The following is a 16,022-nucleotide window of genomic DNA, read 5'->3' on the forward strand; positions in this document are numbered from 1 at the left end:
AAATAAAATAAGCTTCTTTCTAGGCTTTTTTCCCCCTTCTGGATTTAAAATGAGTCTATACCTTATGCCATATTCCCCCTGGTTTGCTCCCCCCCCCCCCGCCTTCTCTCTCTCAGCAAAATAAAACAAAGTGAAACAAAGTGCAATTTTAGGTGTGTTTCCTCCTATTCTTCCCCTGCTTTTTATAAGTGTGGCCCCAATCAGCTGAGCAGTGGGGAGCCCAGCCTTGTGGGATCGAAGCTGAAGTGAACTGCCCTCTCTAACCCTTCTTTCTACAGGCAGTGAGGATGTACCTGCCTCCTGTTGTTGCTGGAGGGTTAATTGTCACCCTATGCAGAGCTGCTTTGTAGGCTATTATTATATGATTAATAATAGTTATTTGACACAGACATTATTTGAAGGCCTTCTCCACCTTCTTTACCACTTTTCTGTTTCCTTAGCTGTTGAGAGTGGCGGGTAAGAAATGACCATTTAGGGCTTGCTTTACTTATTCTATTTCTGTCTAAAACTTCTCCTTCTGATATAAACTGGTCCCGGGGTCCCAGTCCAGTTTAAAACAATATACAAGTATGATTGGCTTAAACTCTTTAATGGGCTTTCTGTGAGCTTTTCTTCTCTTTCACTTTTTCTTTTCCTTTTTTTTTTTTTTTTTTTTGATAGGGGTGGGTTAGACAGGGTTTCTCTATGTAGCCCTGGCTGTACTGGAACTCACTCTGTAGATCAGGCTGGCCTTGAACTCAAGAGATCCTCTGCCTCCTTTGTGCTGAGATTGAACGTGTGAACCATCACTGCCTAGCTTCTGTGATCTTTTCAATTGGTACTAGTATTTATTTAATATTTTATTTCAGCCATCTGTCAACAAAGATGTTTTTGTCTATAACTAAGAGAAAAGTAGATATAAGTGGATAAAAGAATTTCTCTTTTCTATATAAAGAGGTCCTGCCTGTCTGCAGCAGGGCAAACCAGAGTGAACTAATATACCTGTTCTGTAATGTTGACTGTCCAGGCTTCCTGTCTCTCCGCTGTGTCATCCTCACTGAGACAGATTTGTGCTCAGAGTGTCAAAGTACCCACAACCACCCAGATGGAGTGATGTCCATGATACCAAGAGGCAGTAAAGAGCTGCTTCTCCTTCTGTCTATTCAGGAGCTATGGGTATTTCCCCAGTACTTCTGCCAGTCTTCTCCTGTGTAGATGGACCCACACTTTGTCAGAGGCTTTGGCCTGTTGCTGTCACTGGCAAGGGTTATGTTGCCATCATAATTGGCTCATTTACATCAGGCCCACTCCCTATGGGTGGAGTATATGTCAGCCTTCCCAGTGGGTACAGCTCTGTGAAGGAGTAAACCAATTCTCTGTTAGGAAGAGTGAGGGGCTGATTGAGGGGGCGGGTAGGTGGGTGAAGAAACTGGGGAGAACCAGTAGTGTTGGCTCCAGGCAGCGCTAATGCTTTTGTCTGAAGTGCTATGGAAAACCTTTATGGAAATGAGTTGCCAATTATGACATGCATACATACGTACATACATATGGGAACATTAAAAAAATAGTGTAATTAGTATGTAACTAAGGAAACAGTTAAACATGACTATAACGTATGGAATAAACAGAACTATCAAAGAAGCCAAAAGATATGTTTATTTCTTGCAAATGACGCTGTATTGTAGCCTGGCATGATGATGTATGCTTTAATCTCCATACCAGAGGGAGAGGGAGAGGGGGAGAAGGAGGGGGAAGGGGCAGGGGCAGGGCTAGAGGCGGAGAGGCAGAGGAGAAGGAGAGAGGGAGGCAGACAGAGAGGCAAAGAGAGAGGCAGAGAGGGAGGCAGAGAGAGAGAGGCAGAGAGGGAGGCAGAGAGAGAGAGGCAGAGAGAGAGGCAGAGAGGCAGATGGATCTCTGTGAGTTCGAGGCCAGCCTGGTCTAAGTCCAGGACAGCTAGGGCAACACAGAGAAACCCTGTCTCTAGAAAAAAAAAAAAAGACTATGTATTGTATAATTTTGGTCCCAAGATGTCTTCATTTCTTCTAATGGCCCAGTAGTAAAACTTGGGCACGGGATATGGGCATGTGTATTTTCTCTTGGCCTTGGAAGCACATGGCACTGAAAGCCTGGTTAGACTAGGTGCCTTCATTCAGTGAGTGCTCTAAAGGGCTTGTTTTGTTACTGTGCATTATAAATCACATATGTGCAGGGCTTATTCTTTTATATGCATTAATTTTTTATTTTGCTTATTACTTGTGTGTGTGTGTGTGTGTGTGTGTGTATGTGTGTATGTGTGTGTGAGTGTGTGCCAGAAGAGGAAGTCATATCTCACAGAGCTAGAGTGAAAAGTCACAATGTTAGTTGCTAGAAACCAAACTCTGATTCTTTGTAAGAACCAGCAAGTATTTTTAACCTCTGAGCCATTTCTCTATCCCCTAGTAAAACATATTTTAAAAAGCTTGTTTGCCTGCAAACAAGCACATGGCTTGGCTTCAGATAAATGCTATAGATGAAATAGATTAGGATTTTATTGAGTGACTGTGAAGGAAGAACAAAAGGATGGAAGGACTGAAGGACGATGAAGGAGTGAGAATGGTGAGAGCTTGGTGGGTAAAGGTACCTGCTGCCAAGCTTGATCACCTAGGTTTATCCCTGGGGCCCATAATATGGAAGAAGAGAACCAACTCCAGCACGTTGTCCTCTGACTTTCATTTTGTATGCTACCACATGTAAGTGCTCCTCTCCTCCCAATAAGTAAAAGTGTGATTAAAAAAAATATGAGCCATGGCAACTAAATTGGGAACACAAGGAAAGAAGGACTTGAGTACATCACGGACAGTGACACAATGGTGAATTTGAGACTTGATTCATGGGCCAGTAGGGTAGAAGAGTTGTTGGGGTTAGAGTTGAGGAGTGGGCAGGAAAGATAAGAAATGGCAGGGAGTAGGAGAATGAATCACTTAATAATCATCAGGCCTAGTCTCCGGCTGTGGGTGTGGGCGGTAGAGATGGAGCTTGACAGCTTCCTTAGGGATGAGGAAGCCAGGCATCATCCACATAAATGTTGAAATTACCAATAACAATGACAGGGAGCCAGGCCCTACAGTCACTGGAGAGTGTGCTGGAGTGTAAGAGACAATACCACTCCAGTTGGGGATAGGGTAGTCATTGGTCTGTGATGGATGGTGTGATGAACAGCAAAAGAACTTTTTGTATATGTGAGAAGAGAAGGACCAGAATGGCCTAGAAATTGTCATGTGTGTATGTGTGTGCACACACACGTGTGTGTGTGTGTGTGTGTTGAGATTTCAGGGGGTTGGGTTTGTAGTGCCACATGAGTGTAGGCAGGGGGGTGTAAGCCTTGTCTGTGGCTGTAAGGGAAGTGTTCTGAAGACATTGCCGGGTTTAGGGAAGAACTCTGTTAAAACCATGGTGGAAGAGAGGAGAGGGACTTGTTGAGTTTTACTGGATATTGTAGGTAGACGGGCTGTGTTAGAGACCTGGGGTGAGATTCAGTAATATCCATATTTGTATGGTGTTGGTATCTAAGATGAGAGTCATATGAGAAGTTTGGAGTTTTTAAGAGATGAATGCAAACCCAAGGAAACCTTGGGAATTGTCTGAATTACTGTTTCTGATTACAGCCTTAAGGTTTCTTAGGCAGTTTGTGGTAAGCAGGTGAGGGAGAGGAAATGATGTCTTCTAAAGAACTAGGAGGGATTTCTCCAACTCCACTGGGTGGATGGGATTAAGAGAGGAACCAGAACTATTCTGAGTATATTATTAGTTAATATCTGAATGACTTGGGAAGTGATTGCATATCAAATATGTCTAGTGCCTAAAAGTGGATGAGGTTGGAAGTATTTTACTACTTGAGAGTTTTGCTGAAATAAGTCTCATGTGTTACAATGAATATGTGCGAAACAGACATTGGTCTTCTGGTTCTTAAAGCTTCATAGAAATTGTGTAAGTGTCTGAGACTGAAAACGATACACAGGAAAAGAGATGAGGAGCAGCAGGGAGGACTGAGAGTCAGGGAAAGAGAGGAGGAGCAGCAGGGAGGACTGAGAGTCAGGGAAAGAGATGAGGAGCAGCAGGGAGGACTGAGGTGCATAACATTGAGAGGTGGAGTTTGCTTTTGATCTGACTTTGACCCCAGCAACTCAAGGAATTGCTGTTGGCATTTGGAATTGTGGGACAGAACCCAGACAAAGAGTGAGAGTTAAGGCCAGATTTGGGCTGCTTTGTGTGCTGAGCTCAAGGGTGAATCTGTGGAAGGCATGGGCTCATTAAGAGTGTTATATGTTGATTTTCTTTGTGAAATTCTTTGGAACTGTTGAAATCAGAACTTTATGTTTTAGTTACTTTGAAAGATAAATGGAGCTGGTAGCTCAGAGGAGATATTTTGCTTTTGGAATAAGGTCTCACTATGCAATCTTGGTTGGCCTGGAACTTGCTATGTAGAATAGTCTGGCTCAAACTGAGAGATCCATTTGTCTCAGCATCCTTGGATCAAAGGCATGTGGAACCACCCCGGTACATATTTTAATCTTTAAAATGTGAATTTTCTGTGAATATTTGTGCCAAGGTTGGGGATATGGCTCCAGGGGTAAAATGTTTGCTGCACAATTTTTGAGGGGTTCTCAGAACTTACATAAAGCTAGGTGTAGTGTTTATGTGTTATCCCAGTGTCCTAAGGTGAGATGGTGGGAGGCAGAAAAGACAGTCCATGGAAACTTGAGGGCCAGCCATCCTGGGATAGCCATCAGTGAACAACCAAGAGACACTGTCTCAAACAATGCGGAAGGCAAGGACTGATAAGTTGAGGTTATCCTCTGACCTCTATACATAAGTGTTGGACATGGCAGGCATAAATATCTCTCTGTTAATAAGTGTGGCAGTAATTCATCATTCTCATTTTCAAGCAATTTACTTATTAAAAGTAAAAGAGAAATTGATATCAATTCATTCAAAATCATATAATAGCAAGTGTAGAAGCTTTGCTGTTGTTTTTCTGACCAGATTTCTTTCTAATATATCAGACAAATAATAAATGTGTATATATATGAACTAATTTTATAAAATGAATATTGACAGTGGTTTAAGGGATGAAAATTGCTTATGTTGCTATTATTTTGAAAACAATTAGAATTTAGTAGTTGTAGAGTAGGTCTTATTAAGTTATTTTATATTTAGATGAGTTTGAACATATTCGGGATGGTATGGCTGTGGACGTATTTTGTATTTATGACAGAAGCCATCATCTAATCTTGTTAGTTGTGAATCATTTTGACCACTATTGTAAAAAGTTTTGCTCTGATCTTACAAATAAGTCATTTTCTTGTTTGCTGTGATGGTCAGGAATACTTTTGTTTCATCCGTAGGAAGGGATTAGGCCATCATCCACGTGTCTAAGTTCTGCTGCCATGCAAGCAGGATGCACACCTGAAAGCAGCCGGTGTGCAGCCTGCCTGGCTGCTTACTCTTCCTGCTAGCTGATTTGGGGAGAAAACCAGAGCTTAGTTAGAGGCTGAGCCTCCTTCTCTCGGTCCTTCATGTACGGGGTGATTCCGTCTTGACCACACCTGTTTTAGGCCTTGATCACTTTAGGCTTAGGGTCTAAATGTGAGTCTAAGTCATGCTTTCCATTGCGTACATTTATGTTTCTACCTACATAAGGATTTTGTGTTTATATATAGGCAGTATAGGAAACATAATAGTCTTATATTGTTATATTTTTGGCTTTTTGAGACAAAGTCTCAATTTGTATCCCAGACTGGCCTAGACTTCCCTATCCATTTCAGACTGGCTTTGAACTTGTGGCAGTCCTCCTGTCTCATCTTTCTAAATGCTGGGCTTATATGGGTCATCTGTCACACTCAGCTAGTGTAGGAAACATCTTAAGAGTCTCATATAAAACTCATTTTTTCAGGAATGGATTTCTCTTATAGTAATGATAGCTTAAATGTGTTTGTTGATTAGCCATGGAAATGTAATCACTCCTTGGACATCTCCTGTTCTATGACGATTAAGCTGCTGAGTCTGGAGAGGCTTCCTGTACAGAGTTTGTTGCCTCTCCTAGATAAGCTCCTGGGGTGTTTACCCACACTAACACTTTACAGCACTTGACAGCATGAGGAGGTACTCAGGTGTACCAGTTGGTATCACGAGGAGTCCTTCCCTAACTCAGGCTAGAACAAGTCACTGTTGACAGAAAGTTTGTATCAAGGTGCAGCTGTGCATGGCATCTTTACATCATAAAGAAAAGAAGGGCACCAACCTAGGCAATTACTTAAATATGAAATCAGAATTATATCAGCCTCTAAGGCTAATATTGGTCAATAAAGCCAGTCATACTAGGCTTAGCACCATTGACTTACATTTCTGCCAGATTTTCAAACTTGTGTCTGCCTAATTTATTACTATTTATTATTTTCCTTGTGTGCTCGCTCGCTCTCTCTTCCCCCTTCCCTCCCTCTCCCCGCCTTCCCCCCCACCCATGTGCATGTGCGTGCGCACATGTATTTGTATGTGAACCTGTGTGTGGAGTCACCCTTCTGTCCATGCCCAGAGGTTGACATTTGATGTTTTTTCCCATTGTTTTCCATTGCCTTGAGAGGGGATCCCTCACTTAACTGGAGCTTGGTGATGCAGCTAGACTGGCTACCCAGCAAGCCCCAAATCTGACTCTACCCAAAAGTGCTAGGGTTACAGTGTATGCTGCACATGGTTCTTTCATAGGTGCTGGGGATCTGAACTCAGTCCTTAGGATTGCTGGGGAAACACTGACTGAGTCACCTTCCTGGCCTCCAATTTTCTTCTTCTTACCAAGTGTTTCTAAAGGGTTGTTTGTTTTAGTAAGTCACCTTGAGTTCTTCATTTGTCTTTTTTCACTGTGACAAGTCTATGGTTTTGATTATCTGGTCTTCAGTAACATTATCCAGGAAACTGGATTAAAATAGAAAGTACATACAGATACTTGTCTAGAACGAGGTGGCTCTTAGCTTTGGGCTATGGTTAAAGGAGGCTGACAGTCCCCTCTTTCATGGAGGAGCTGGGCTTCGGTTTCTTTCTCTACTGTTGAGTCCAGTGGGGACTCCTGAGTGAGCTAAAGGCTTCCCTTCATTTGGTATTACAGAGATGTGTTACTTACTGAAGAGTGATAGACTTGCCATTGAGAAGGATTATGTGTAGAAAGAGATGGAAGGAGAATTTGGCTGGTGTCATGGGTATGCTTGTTGGCAGTATTTACTGTTGAGTTGGGATTAAGTACTATTTAGTGTGGGATGGCCTCATTAAGTGTATAAATGTTTGAGTCATTGAATTTGATGGCTTCATACATAGGTGAGGTTGTGTTATTTCTTCCTGGTGAGAGGGCTTTGCCAGAAGCTAAGTAATTATAAAAACAACTAACATTTAGATGATGCCAACTGATATTCCACAAGCATTCTGCACATGCTTGTTTTCTCATCACCATTGCCCTGCAGTATAGGGACCATTGTTAGTTCTGGTGTTCATATGAAATTGAGGAACAGTGTTTTACTTCATTTATCTCAGACCTTGTAGTTTCTGTGCTTGAAGCCAGTCTGCTGCAAAGGTTGTGCCCTTTGCTTTTTCTGTTGACTTCCAACTAGAAGTGGAGAAAGAATCGTCAGTATCAGGTTTAATGACAGGAGTGCAAAGGGTTGAGTACCTTTGAGAGATGATGGGAAAGTACTGCAGTGGACTGGCTGCTGGTGGTGGAGGAGCGAGAGTAGTAGAGGGTAGTACTTCAGGAACTGAGAAAGGACCTCCAGCTCTGCAGGGCTGCCTGGCATTTGCTTCCCTGTGGTTTTTTTTTTTTTTTTTTTTTTTTTTTTTTTGGAAGTCCTTGGCTGAGTTGCATGATGATGATAAGATGGAAAGCATGCTTCCTTGTCAGAGCTGGAGGGTCAGTGTGGTCTCCACCTGGCCCTGTCGTCTTGCTGCTCCTCCTGAGGCTGTGGGAGGTCTGCTCCACGCTCTTGCTGATGTTGCTCACTGCTCTCCCTTCTTACTTTGAGCACTTCCTGTTCTTTTTCTTATGGCTTTTCAGCATAACTCCAGGGGGTCGTTTATTTCTTCTAAATTTCTGATCTGCTTTCTAGTTTTGCTTTGAAGTCAGAAGCTCAGGCATGAGTTCTACCTAGGCCATGACTTCCTAGCTTGTCATTTTGGACAGGTGAACAGGGAGTTCTTCATTTAAGGGTGCTCCCCACCCTACATACTCCTCCATCTATTTCACGGCCTTCTAGGAAAGGTAGAATAGAATCACTCATGAAATACCTTGTAGAGCATAAAGCAGACCATAAGTATATGCATTGTTACTATCCCAAACCTGCCTGTGTGGGGTTTCTAGTCCTTGCTTTGGTACCCAGCATGGGCTTCAGCCTTGGTACCCTGCTGGTGTGTTATGTTTACTTGGATATCTTGATGACCTTGGCTTTTAATTTCTAAGCACTAGGAAGAGTATTACTTGGCATTGATAGGGCACAATAAGTGAATGAATTAGCCAAAAAAGCCTGCTAAATGAAGTCTGTGGTTATGGTAGTCCCCCCAGCCCTGAGCAAACCCTTCCTTTATATCTCTATGCTTCTTAATGTTAGCCCTGCTAAAAAATACTTCATTTTATTCCAATCTTTCCTCCCCCCCCTTTAGGATGCTAAACTCCAGTCCCTTCTCTAAGATCTCTCTTTACTCTGTATTCTCTGGATCTTGGACTAGAGGTGTAAAACATTTGATATTCAGACTTTGGTCATTCACTAAACAAATGGATTTCTATACCCCAAGTTATTCCCTGGGGTAGAAGGGGCAGCAGTCAACAATGCAGGTAGAATTCCTGCCCTCATGCCATTTCTGTTCTAGTAAGGGTCACAAAAGATACAGATGTAACTGAGTAAGTGGTATTTTGGCCCATTTTAATGCAATCTTTGATGAGGACTCCCAGGACAGTGAGGTTCTCAGCTGCTATAGATAAACTGATTGTGTTAACTAGTGCTATGCCTGACTTACTACTTGTTAGATGACCTTGAAGTTATCTACTTGTCCTGCCACTGAGAACTTTAAGCTCTTATCAACAAGAAAGACTCTGGTTGGTTGAGGGAGAAAGGTGGCTGCTACCTGGATTTTGGGCTTCAGGAAAGAGTTATGTGGAAGTCCCTCAAAGTTCTTGAGGCCTGACTTTGTTCTGGTTGCTGGTATTTTGAATGTCTTGGAGGGACTAGGGAGTCAAGGGCTAAGGTGGGAGAGTACTGATCATACAGTAACTTCTCTGGGTTGCACTGATGCCCTGCTAAGGGGCTATTTGTTTCTTGTGGCTTCCTGAGGCTGAAGCCCTTTCCCTCTAAGGAATAAGGCAGTAGATGGGATGAAAAGTACAGAGTGACACTTGAGACATTTGTGGATTTCTTGAGGTATTAAGGAGCAATCCCATTTCTGAAAGATGAGGCCAAACCAATGTCTGGGATCTGGGAGTCAAGCCAGTGTCCCTGAGGGGACCCAAGTGGAAAATATGTTTGGGAACTTTGAGGACTGGAAAGATGTCATTGTGGGTAGAGTATAGAGCCTAAGTGGTGTGCAGTGGAGGTGGTTATTAGGGATATTGATCAGTGGAGGTGTAGACAGACTGGCAGTGGGGTGTTGTGTTTCAGTTGACAGTGAGAGGTGACTGGGCCACCTGTGCTTAGTCCTCTACAGAAAAAGCATTTATCGACAGACTTGCCACTAAGTTTGAACTGTAGTTAAAACATGCACAGCCCTTCCTACCAGTGTGTACTTCCCCTGTGTGACTTCCACATACTTTTTCCCTTGTCCTGGGACATGTCACACTTCTTCATTCCCCAGGGCATGCTGGATTCCTGACCGAATCAGGTCTTCTCTGTTAGCTACAGCCCCGCCCTCACAGAACCTACAGTCCCACTCACACATTACTATACCCCTGAGTCTAGAACACAATTTTACTAATATTTTCTTAAAGCAATTGAATAAAAGAAACACTCTACAAAAGTCAATGATAAGATAGTGACTACCACTTGTATGCCTGCAAGCAGGAAATCCTGAGGCCATTAGACCAGAAATGTCATGTTATAACAGGCAGATTCTGACTAAGGCTGTCAAGGATTCCTGGAAAGATAATGTTACTCCTAAGAATGATAGTAGTCAGAGAGGAGGATGTAGTTCAGTTGGTAGAGTGCTTGCCTAGAATGTGTGAGACAATAAGTTAATCCATAGTACCACAGAAAACCAGATGTGGTTTAGGAGAGGTGGAGACAGGAGGATCATAAGTTCAAGGTCATCTTTCACTGTATAGAGAGTTTGAGGCCATCTTGGCTTATAGACCTTGTCTCTAAATAAGTCAATAGATAAGTAAGTAAGCAAGAACATGGCCAAACAAATGATAATGCTTATGTCAGTTGATGATATTAGTTTCACTGTTGCCTGTAATTACCCAGGTAAATTTTCAGCTACTAGGAATTTCTACTGTTTGGTGATGTTTTATTTTGGGCTGTAGAAATAATATGAAATTGACAGATCATGTGAGTTTAATAAACATCTTGTGTGCGTTATTTTAAAGAATGTGTAATAATTTTTACACAAAGGGCTTTATATGGTAACTAAAGGAAGTCAGTTCTGTAGATCCATGCTGACTGTTACTGTTAGCTGTATGGACTTGAACATTGCAGTGATCATGCCACATGGATTACAGTATTAGTTAGGACTATAAACACAGACAGCACTATCCTGCTACGGATTGAATGGCAGTATCAGTTTCTTCTCTTGAGTAATATTTAGAGCTTTGAGAATGTTTCTAATTTCCCGTAGATATATAATTCTAAAGCATTAACTCCAACAGTCAGAACCCTGTAAATGGCACTAGCAACATCATTGGCTTAGAGGAATGAACAAAGGCTTGTTGAAAGTGGACAGCTGCTCTGATGAGGGTTTTTATTTTTGTTTTTTTGTTTTTTTTCTGGCCTGGGCTGATCAGGCCTTTGGGAAGAAGGAACCCCAGTGGGAATGGTAACTATACCATCTGCCTCTCTGGCATGTAGTCCCTGGTCGTAGCAGAACTCTGTGTCACGACAGGAGCACATGATCCACAGTATTGAGGTGGAGTGAGGGCAGGGCACCTAGGTGAGTGGGGGAAAGGGTGTGTTGGGAATGTGCACTAGGTCACTTGGACAGCACTGTGGTGGTGGAGAAGGAGGGCCTGATCTCTGGAAGACCTCCACAAGTTGCTTTTCACAAGTCCACAGGATGGTCCCTCTTTGAGACCCCTGTCAAAGCTGCTTTTTCCAGGGGTCTCCGTGTCTCCTCCCCAAAGAAAACTCCCCAGACTTCCTCCAAACTGGTTCTGTGAGGGTCTTTCCCTCATCAGATCTGGCCTTCTTAGGTGGGCCTTACAGTTTCCTGGACATTCGTGTGTGGGTGGTGCCCACTGTGCAGGCCAGAGCTCTCTTAGGGGAATAGCCAAGTGAGAACACTCTTTTGTTTTGTCTCACGAGGGAGTAAGACTAGCTTTATTTTCTTTCATTTCTGAAAATGTTTGTGAATCCTAATAATGTCGTAAATGCCAACTTCTCTTTTCAGATAATGTGGATGCAAGTGATCTTAAGCAGTTTTTTGAGACCAACTATTCTCAGATATATTTCATCTTCTATGAAAATTTTATAGCACTGGAAAATAGTTTGAAGTTAAAAGGTAAGCATTTCTACAACCCTTTTTTGAGCACTCAGGAAGTTTTAGAAGTTATGTTGTCATGAGCCACAAGTTCTGCATTTTTAAGTTTTCTTTCTTCCCGGGCTTTGAGACCTCACTCTGGTGGACGGACCAGTTGGCATCTCTGCTTCCCTTGAGTCTTCCCTCACACAGGTGTAAACTGAACAGCAGATGGCTAAAGGGAAAACAGAAGGGACCCACAGAGGGCGTGAATTCCAAAGGGATACTTCATTTAAAGAGCAGGGAAGGAAAATCAGGACACTTTTTGGTAATCCAGATTTAAGCTGTGCTTGGTGGCACAAGCTATAATCCCAGAACTCCAGAGGCAGAGGCAAGAAAAGCATGAAGTCAAGAGCAGCCTGGCCTACATAGTGAGACCATACTACAAAAGCCCCAAACCACAAAGCAACACCAATGGCAAAATCAAATTTCATTATAGGAGATGTGAGATGAGATGAGAATCAGTGTCCTTTGTCCTTAGAGATTTTCTGTATTATCAGTGAGTTTCCTCTGTATGCTCACATGTTTTTGCCCATATGTAAAATAATCTTTGGAAAGCAGAGCATCTGTGGGAATTTGGTGAGGGAACTGTGGCGCTCCGAAGCCAGACTTTCCTCACCCTTTTTGCTGTTTCTCCTTGAGCATTACTTAGCCTATCTGTGTTGATGTCCACCCTACTCCCACCCCCATCTCTTTCCTGTCAGCAAGATGTAGGTTAACAGATACACTAGGATTTCAGCACAGAGGTAGCATGCAGAACCTGGTCAGTATGGGGAAGCTGCCATCACTATCTTTACTTTTCCATTTCATGTCATCTGTTTGGGAAATTAGTTAGGAAAAACAAAGGGAAGTGTTTTTCCCAGTCTCTCTGACCAACTCAACACAGCATTCTGCTGCAAATATCTCTCTCCAGCAAACATCAGCGGGCGCCCATTAACTCCATTCAGTCTTGCCAGGCTGCTGGGAGATAGTTTCAGATCCTGCAAACTAAGAGCTGAGTGACACAAGGCCACCCCCTTTTAAAGCCACTTGCAGGTTCTGTGTTGCTGCCTGTGCAGTGACAGACTACCTATATTCAGACTGCCTACTTTCTTCTCAGGGTTGGTTAATTTGCTAAAGGAGCTGGAAGAATGCAGGGAAACCTTACTTACTTATATTTATTAGAAAAAATTTGTTCATTTACTGCATTACACATGAATAATACAGATTTTAATGGATGCCTATGAACAGACAGATAAAGAGCTGTGTGTGCTGTCTGGAAAGCCCTGGACACAGGGACGTCCTTGCCATGGAATTGGGGAACACTACTCTGCATGTACATGATTCCTTCATTTTCACAATCTGGGCGCTCTCTTAGCCAGATTCTTTTGGGTTTAATGGATGCTTCATTATGTAGGCATGATTGATCAGTATTAGTCACAGGTGATGAACTCAGCCTACAGGTTGTAAGTGATGGAAGGGGCTGAAAGTAAAATTTCAAGTAGAGAACAGCATTGCAGATAGAGGACAGAGCTTGAGCAAAGGCAGTGAAGTGCCTTCGGGCATGTTTGGGGCGTGTGTATCTTTTTCTTGGGATATAAGGTATGTGAATGAGATGTGTGGGAAATCCAGTCCTGCTTGCCAGGAGCCCTGACTTCCAGGCTAATGAGTTGGGATTTCATTTTTAGTTAAAGCCCTTAAAAACATTTGCCTCTGAGACAAGTGTCCTGTTAAGGGGTGAGTGCATGGGTGAGTTGGGGGTGGGGAGCTGGTGCTGTCACCCATGTGAGAGCTGCTACTCTGCCGGAGAACTGGAGAGGACCTACAGCAAGGTGGTGGTTAAGGGAAGAGAAGGGGTCTGTGAGACTGAGTACCAAGGAGGGAGAAGAGTCAAAGAACCCTTCAGGCTCCCAGTTTGACTTATGAGGTATCATTGTGGCTGCAGGAGCCTTTGAGGAGAAAGGTATTTGGAGGTAAGAGGAGGAAGGCAGCTCTGACCAGTGTGTATTTGAGGTTCTTTGGGACACTCAGGAGTAAGTGTTGGCTGGGCAGCAGAAATGTAGGTGAGCTATGTTTGGGAGAAGTAGGTAGAAGCTTGCTGTTGCCAAGGGCAAAAGTATATCAAGCAAAAGGGCGACAGGAAATAAAGGGGAGGAGATACATTAGTGGAAAGGTGTTAGGAAATTATGTTGTCACAGAAGCCCCGGGGAGAGATTTCATCAAGGCATGTAAGATCAAAAAGCCTGATGATGCAGAAAGATGAGATGCAGTGGGATTAGGAAATGAGAGCTCACTTCTGACCTGAGGACAGCCCTTGGTGGGGAAGTGTCAGAAGCTTGGCATGTGAACATGATGCAGTGGGGGTAGAACTGGGGAAAGCAATCTTAGAGCTGTGATGTGTAGACAGCCTGTCTTAAGCTGGTCATGGGGGCGTTTCTAAGGGCTACACTTACAGCCTGAGGAGAGGGACAGTCAGATGGAGAAGTAGCAGATAGTATGGTGTTGGAGAAAGGGGTTGAGAGAGTCAAGTAGACAGTAGAGAGACACAGGCAAGAGCAGAGTGGCCTTTTTGTCTGAGAATATAGACAGACCTTTTGGGAAAAGAAAGAAAAACTGAAGGGCTGTTGCAGGAAGTATTAAGACACCAAGTTCCTACTCTCTGCCCTGTCAACCCCTGTTCAAACAGAAGTGTGCCCTGTGTGTGAAGGGGAAGGGATATGGGCCAGTCTTCAGTGGGCTCTGGTATGCAGCAAATGGTTCAGAGTCTTACCAAGAGCTTGGGGCTCTAGTATACATTACACTATGTAGTAGTCTGTGCCTGGGATGCCAGCATTTTTAAAAAAAGGTGTTTCTCAATTTCTATGTCAGATTTGTAAGGTATAAATCTTACACTTAAGAAAATTTATTTTGGCCCAAAGGGTAGATAGTACAGATATGAAATGATCTGTATTTACTTTGGTAGTTTGCTCTTCTCCACTTTGCTTTACAGGTATGTGGAGGAGAAAGGGGTCATGTTTTGCACAATTAAAATAGCAATGAGCTTAGTGTGGCAGCTCAAACCTTAATTCCAGCACTCAGGAGGCAGAAACAGGAGGATCTCTGAGTTCAAGGCCAGCTAGGTCTACATAGTGAGTTTGAGGTTTGCCAAGGCTACATAGTGAGACCTTGTCTCAACACATACACACACACACACACACACACACACACACCCCAAAACAAAAAAAAATCAATGAAAAAAATTTAAGATATCAAATCCCAAAACAGCTACCTTTCCAACATTATTTTGTTATATATTCCCCTTTCCCTTCTTTTCTCTGTCTTCATTTTTCACCTTTCTTACATCCATTCTTTTAGAAAATTGTGCCACTTTAAAACTGTATCAGTTAGTTTGTGCCTGTATAAAAAAGACTCCCAAATTAAATGCCTTGAGACAACTACCATTCAGCTATGGTTCTCTAGATCTGCCAGGCCGTTCTTCTGGTTTAGCCTAGCTTGAGCTCTTTGGTCAGCTGGTTTGAATGGCCTCAGTCACACGTCTTACAGTTGGCCAGATGCCTTAGTTCTCCATGTGGATACTTATCCTCCAGATAGCAGGCCAGATTGGATTCTGTTACAGGATGGCCTCTGTCTCAGCATCAGCAAAAATGCCTCAAATTTGCTAGAGTCCTGTTAGTCAAAAGCTCTCATGAGGCGGTCCAGATTCAAGGGATACAGAAAGAAACATCTCTGTGGGAGGAAGAGGACTCCGCCCCCTTATGAAAGCTCTCATAAAGACTCAGTGATGAACCAGTAGGAGCAGGGTGAGATCTTCGGGAAGTTCTTCCTTTTAGTGCAATCTATATTGAATTGGAGTTTTTTAAAAAAAAAAGGGGGAAGAAAAGAAGGTGTACCCCAAAAGGAAGAAATGTTTAGTGGGAATAATGAAATCATTTTATGGTAACTTCAAGTTTCCAGTATTCAGGACAAAACCTTGGAGAATCTGGTTCTCTCTGAAGAAAGTATCATTGGCCTGTCTCCTCACCTATACTAATAGCACCAAAGCTTCTAGTTTCCTCGTCTAGACTGGCACTAGCTGCAGAGAGGGTCTCCTCGCTTCAATTCTCTTTCTTCTACCGCCCAGTTTATTTTCAAAAGAGTAACTGAAGCCATGACTTATGATTACTGGCTCTAGCCCTGCAATTGCTTCTCATTCTCTGTAGTGACTGTATCACTGTAGTGACTTTATCCTGCCTCTAGCCTGCTGTCTTTGCCACACCTACTCTCTAAGCTTATCTGCTTCAATGTCCCATCTTTGCTGTCGCCTCCAGGGCCTTCCTGACCCTGTCAGG

General features: G+C 43.1%; 1 protein-coding gene across 1 annotated transcript in view; it reads left to right on the forward strand.

Moving 5' to 3' along the window:
- The window catches only part of Ralgapa2 (Ral GTPase activating protein catalytic alpha subunit 2), a 271,739-nt gene that overhangs the window by 17,772 nt on the left and 237,945 nt on the right, over positions 1-16,022 (forward strand). The window contains exon 2 of the mRNA XM_028754273.1: positions 11,587-11,697. Coding sequence (XP_028610106.1) covers positions 11,587-11,697 — 111 coding nt within the window. The remainder of the gene's footprint in view (positions 1-11,586; positions 11,698-16,022) is intronic.

This window comes from Grammomys surdaster, unplaced genomic scaffold (genome assembly GCF_004785775.1).
Source record: "Grammomys surdaster isolate TR1022 unplaced genomic scaffold, NIH_TR_1.0 129, whole genome shotgun sequence".
In the NCBI taxonomy this organism is placed as follows: Eukaryota; Metazoa; Chordata; class Mammalia; order Rodentia; family Muridae; genus Grammomys; species Grammomys surdaster.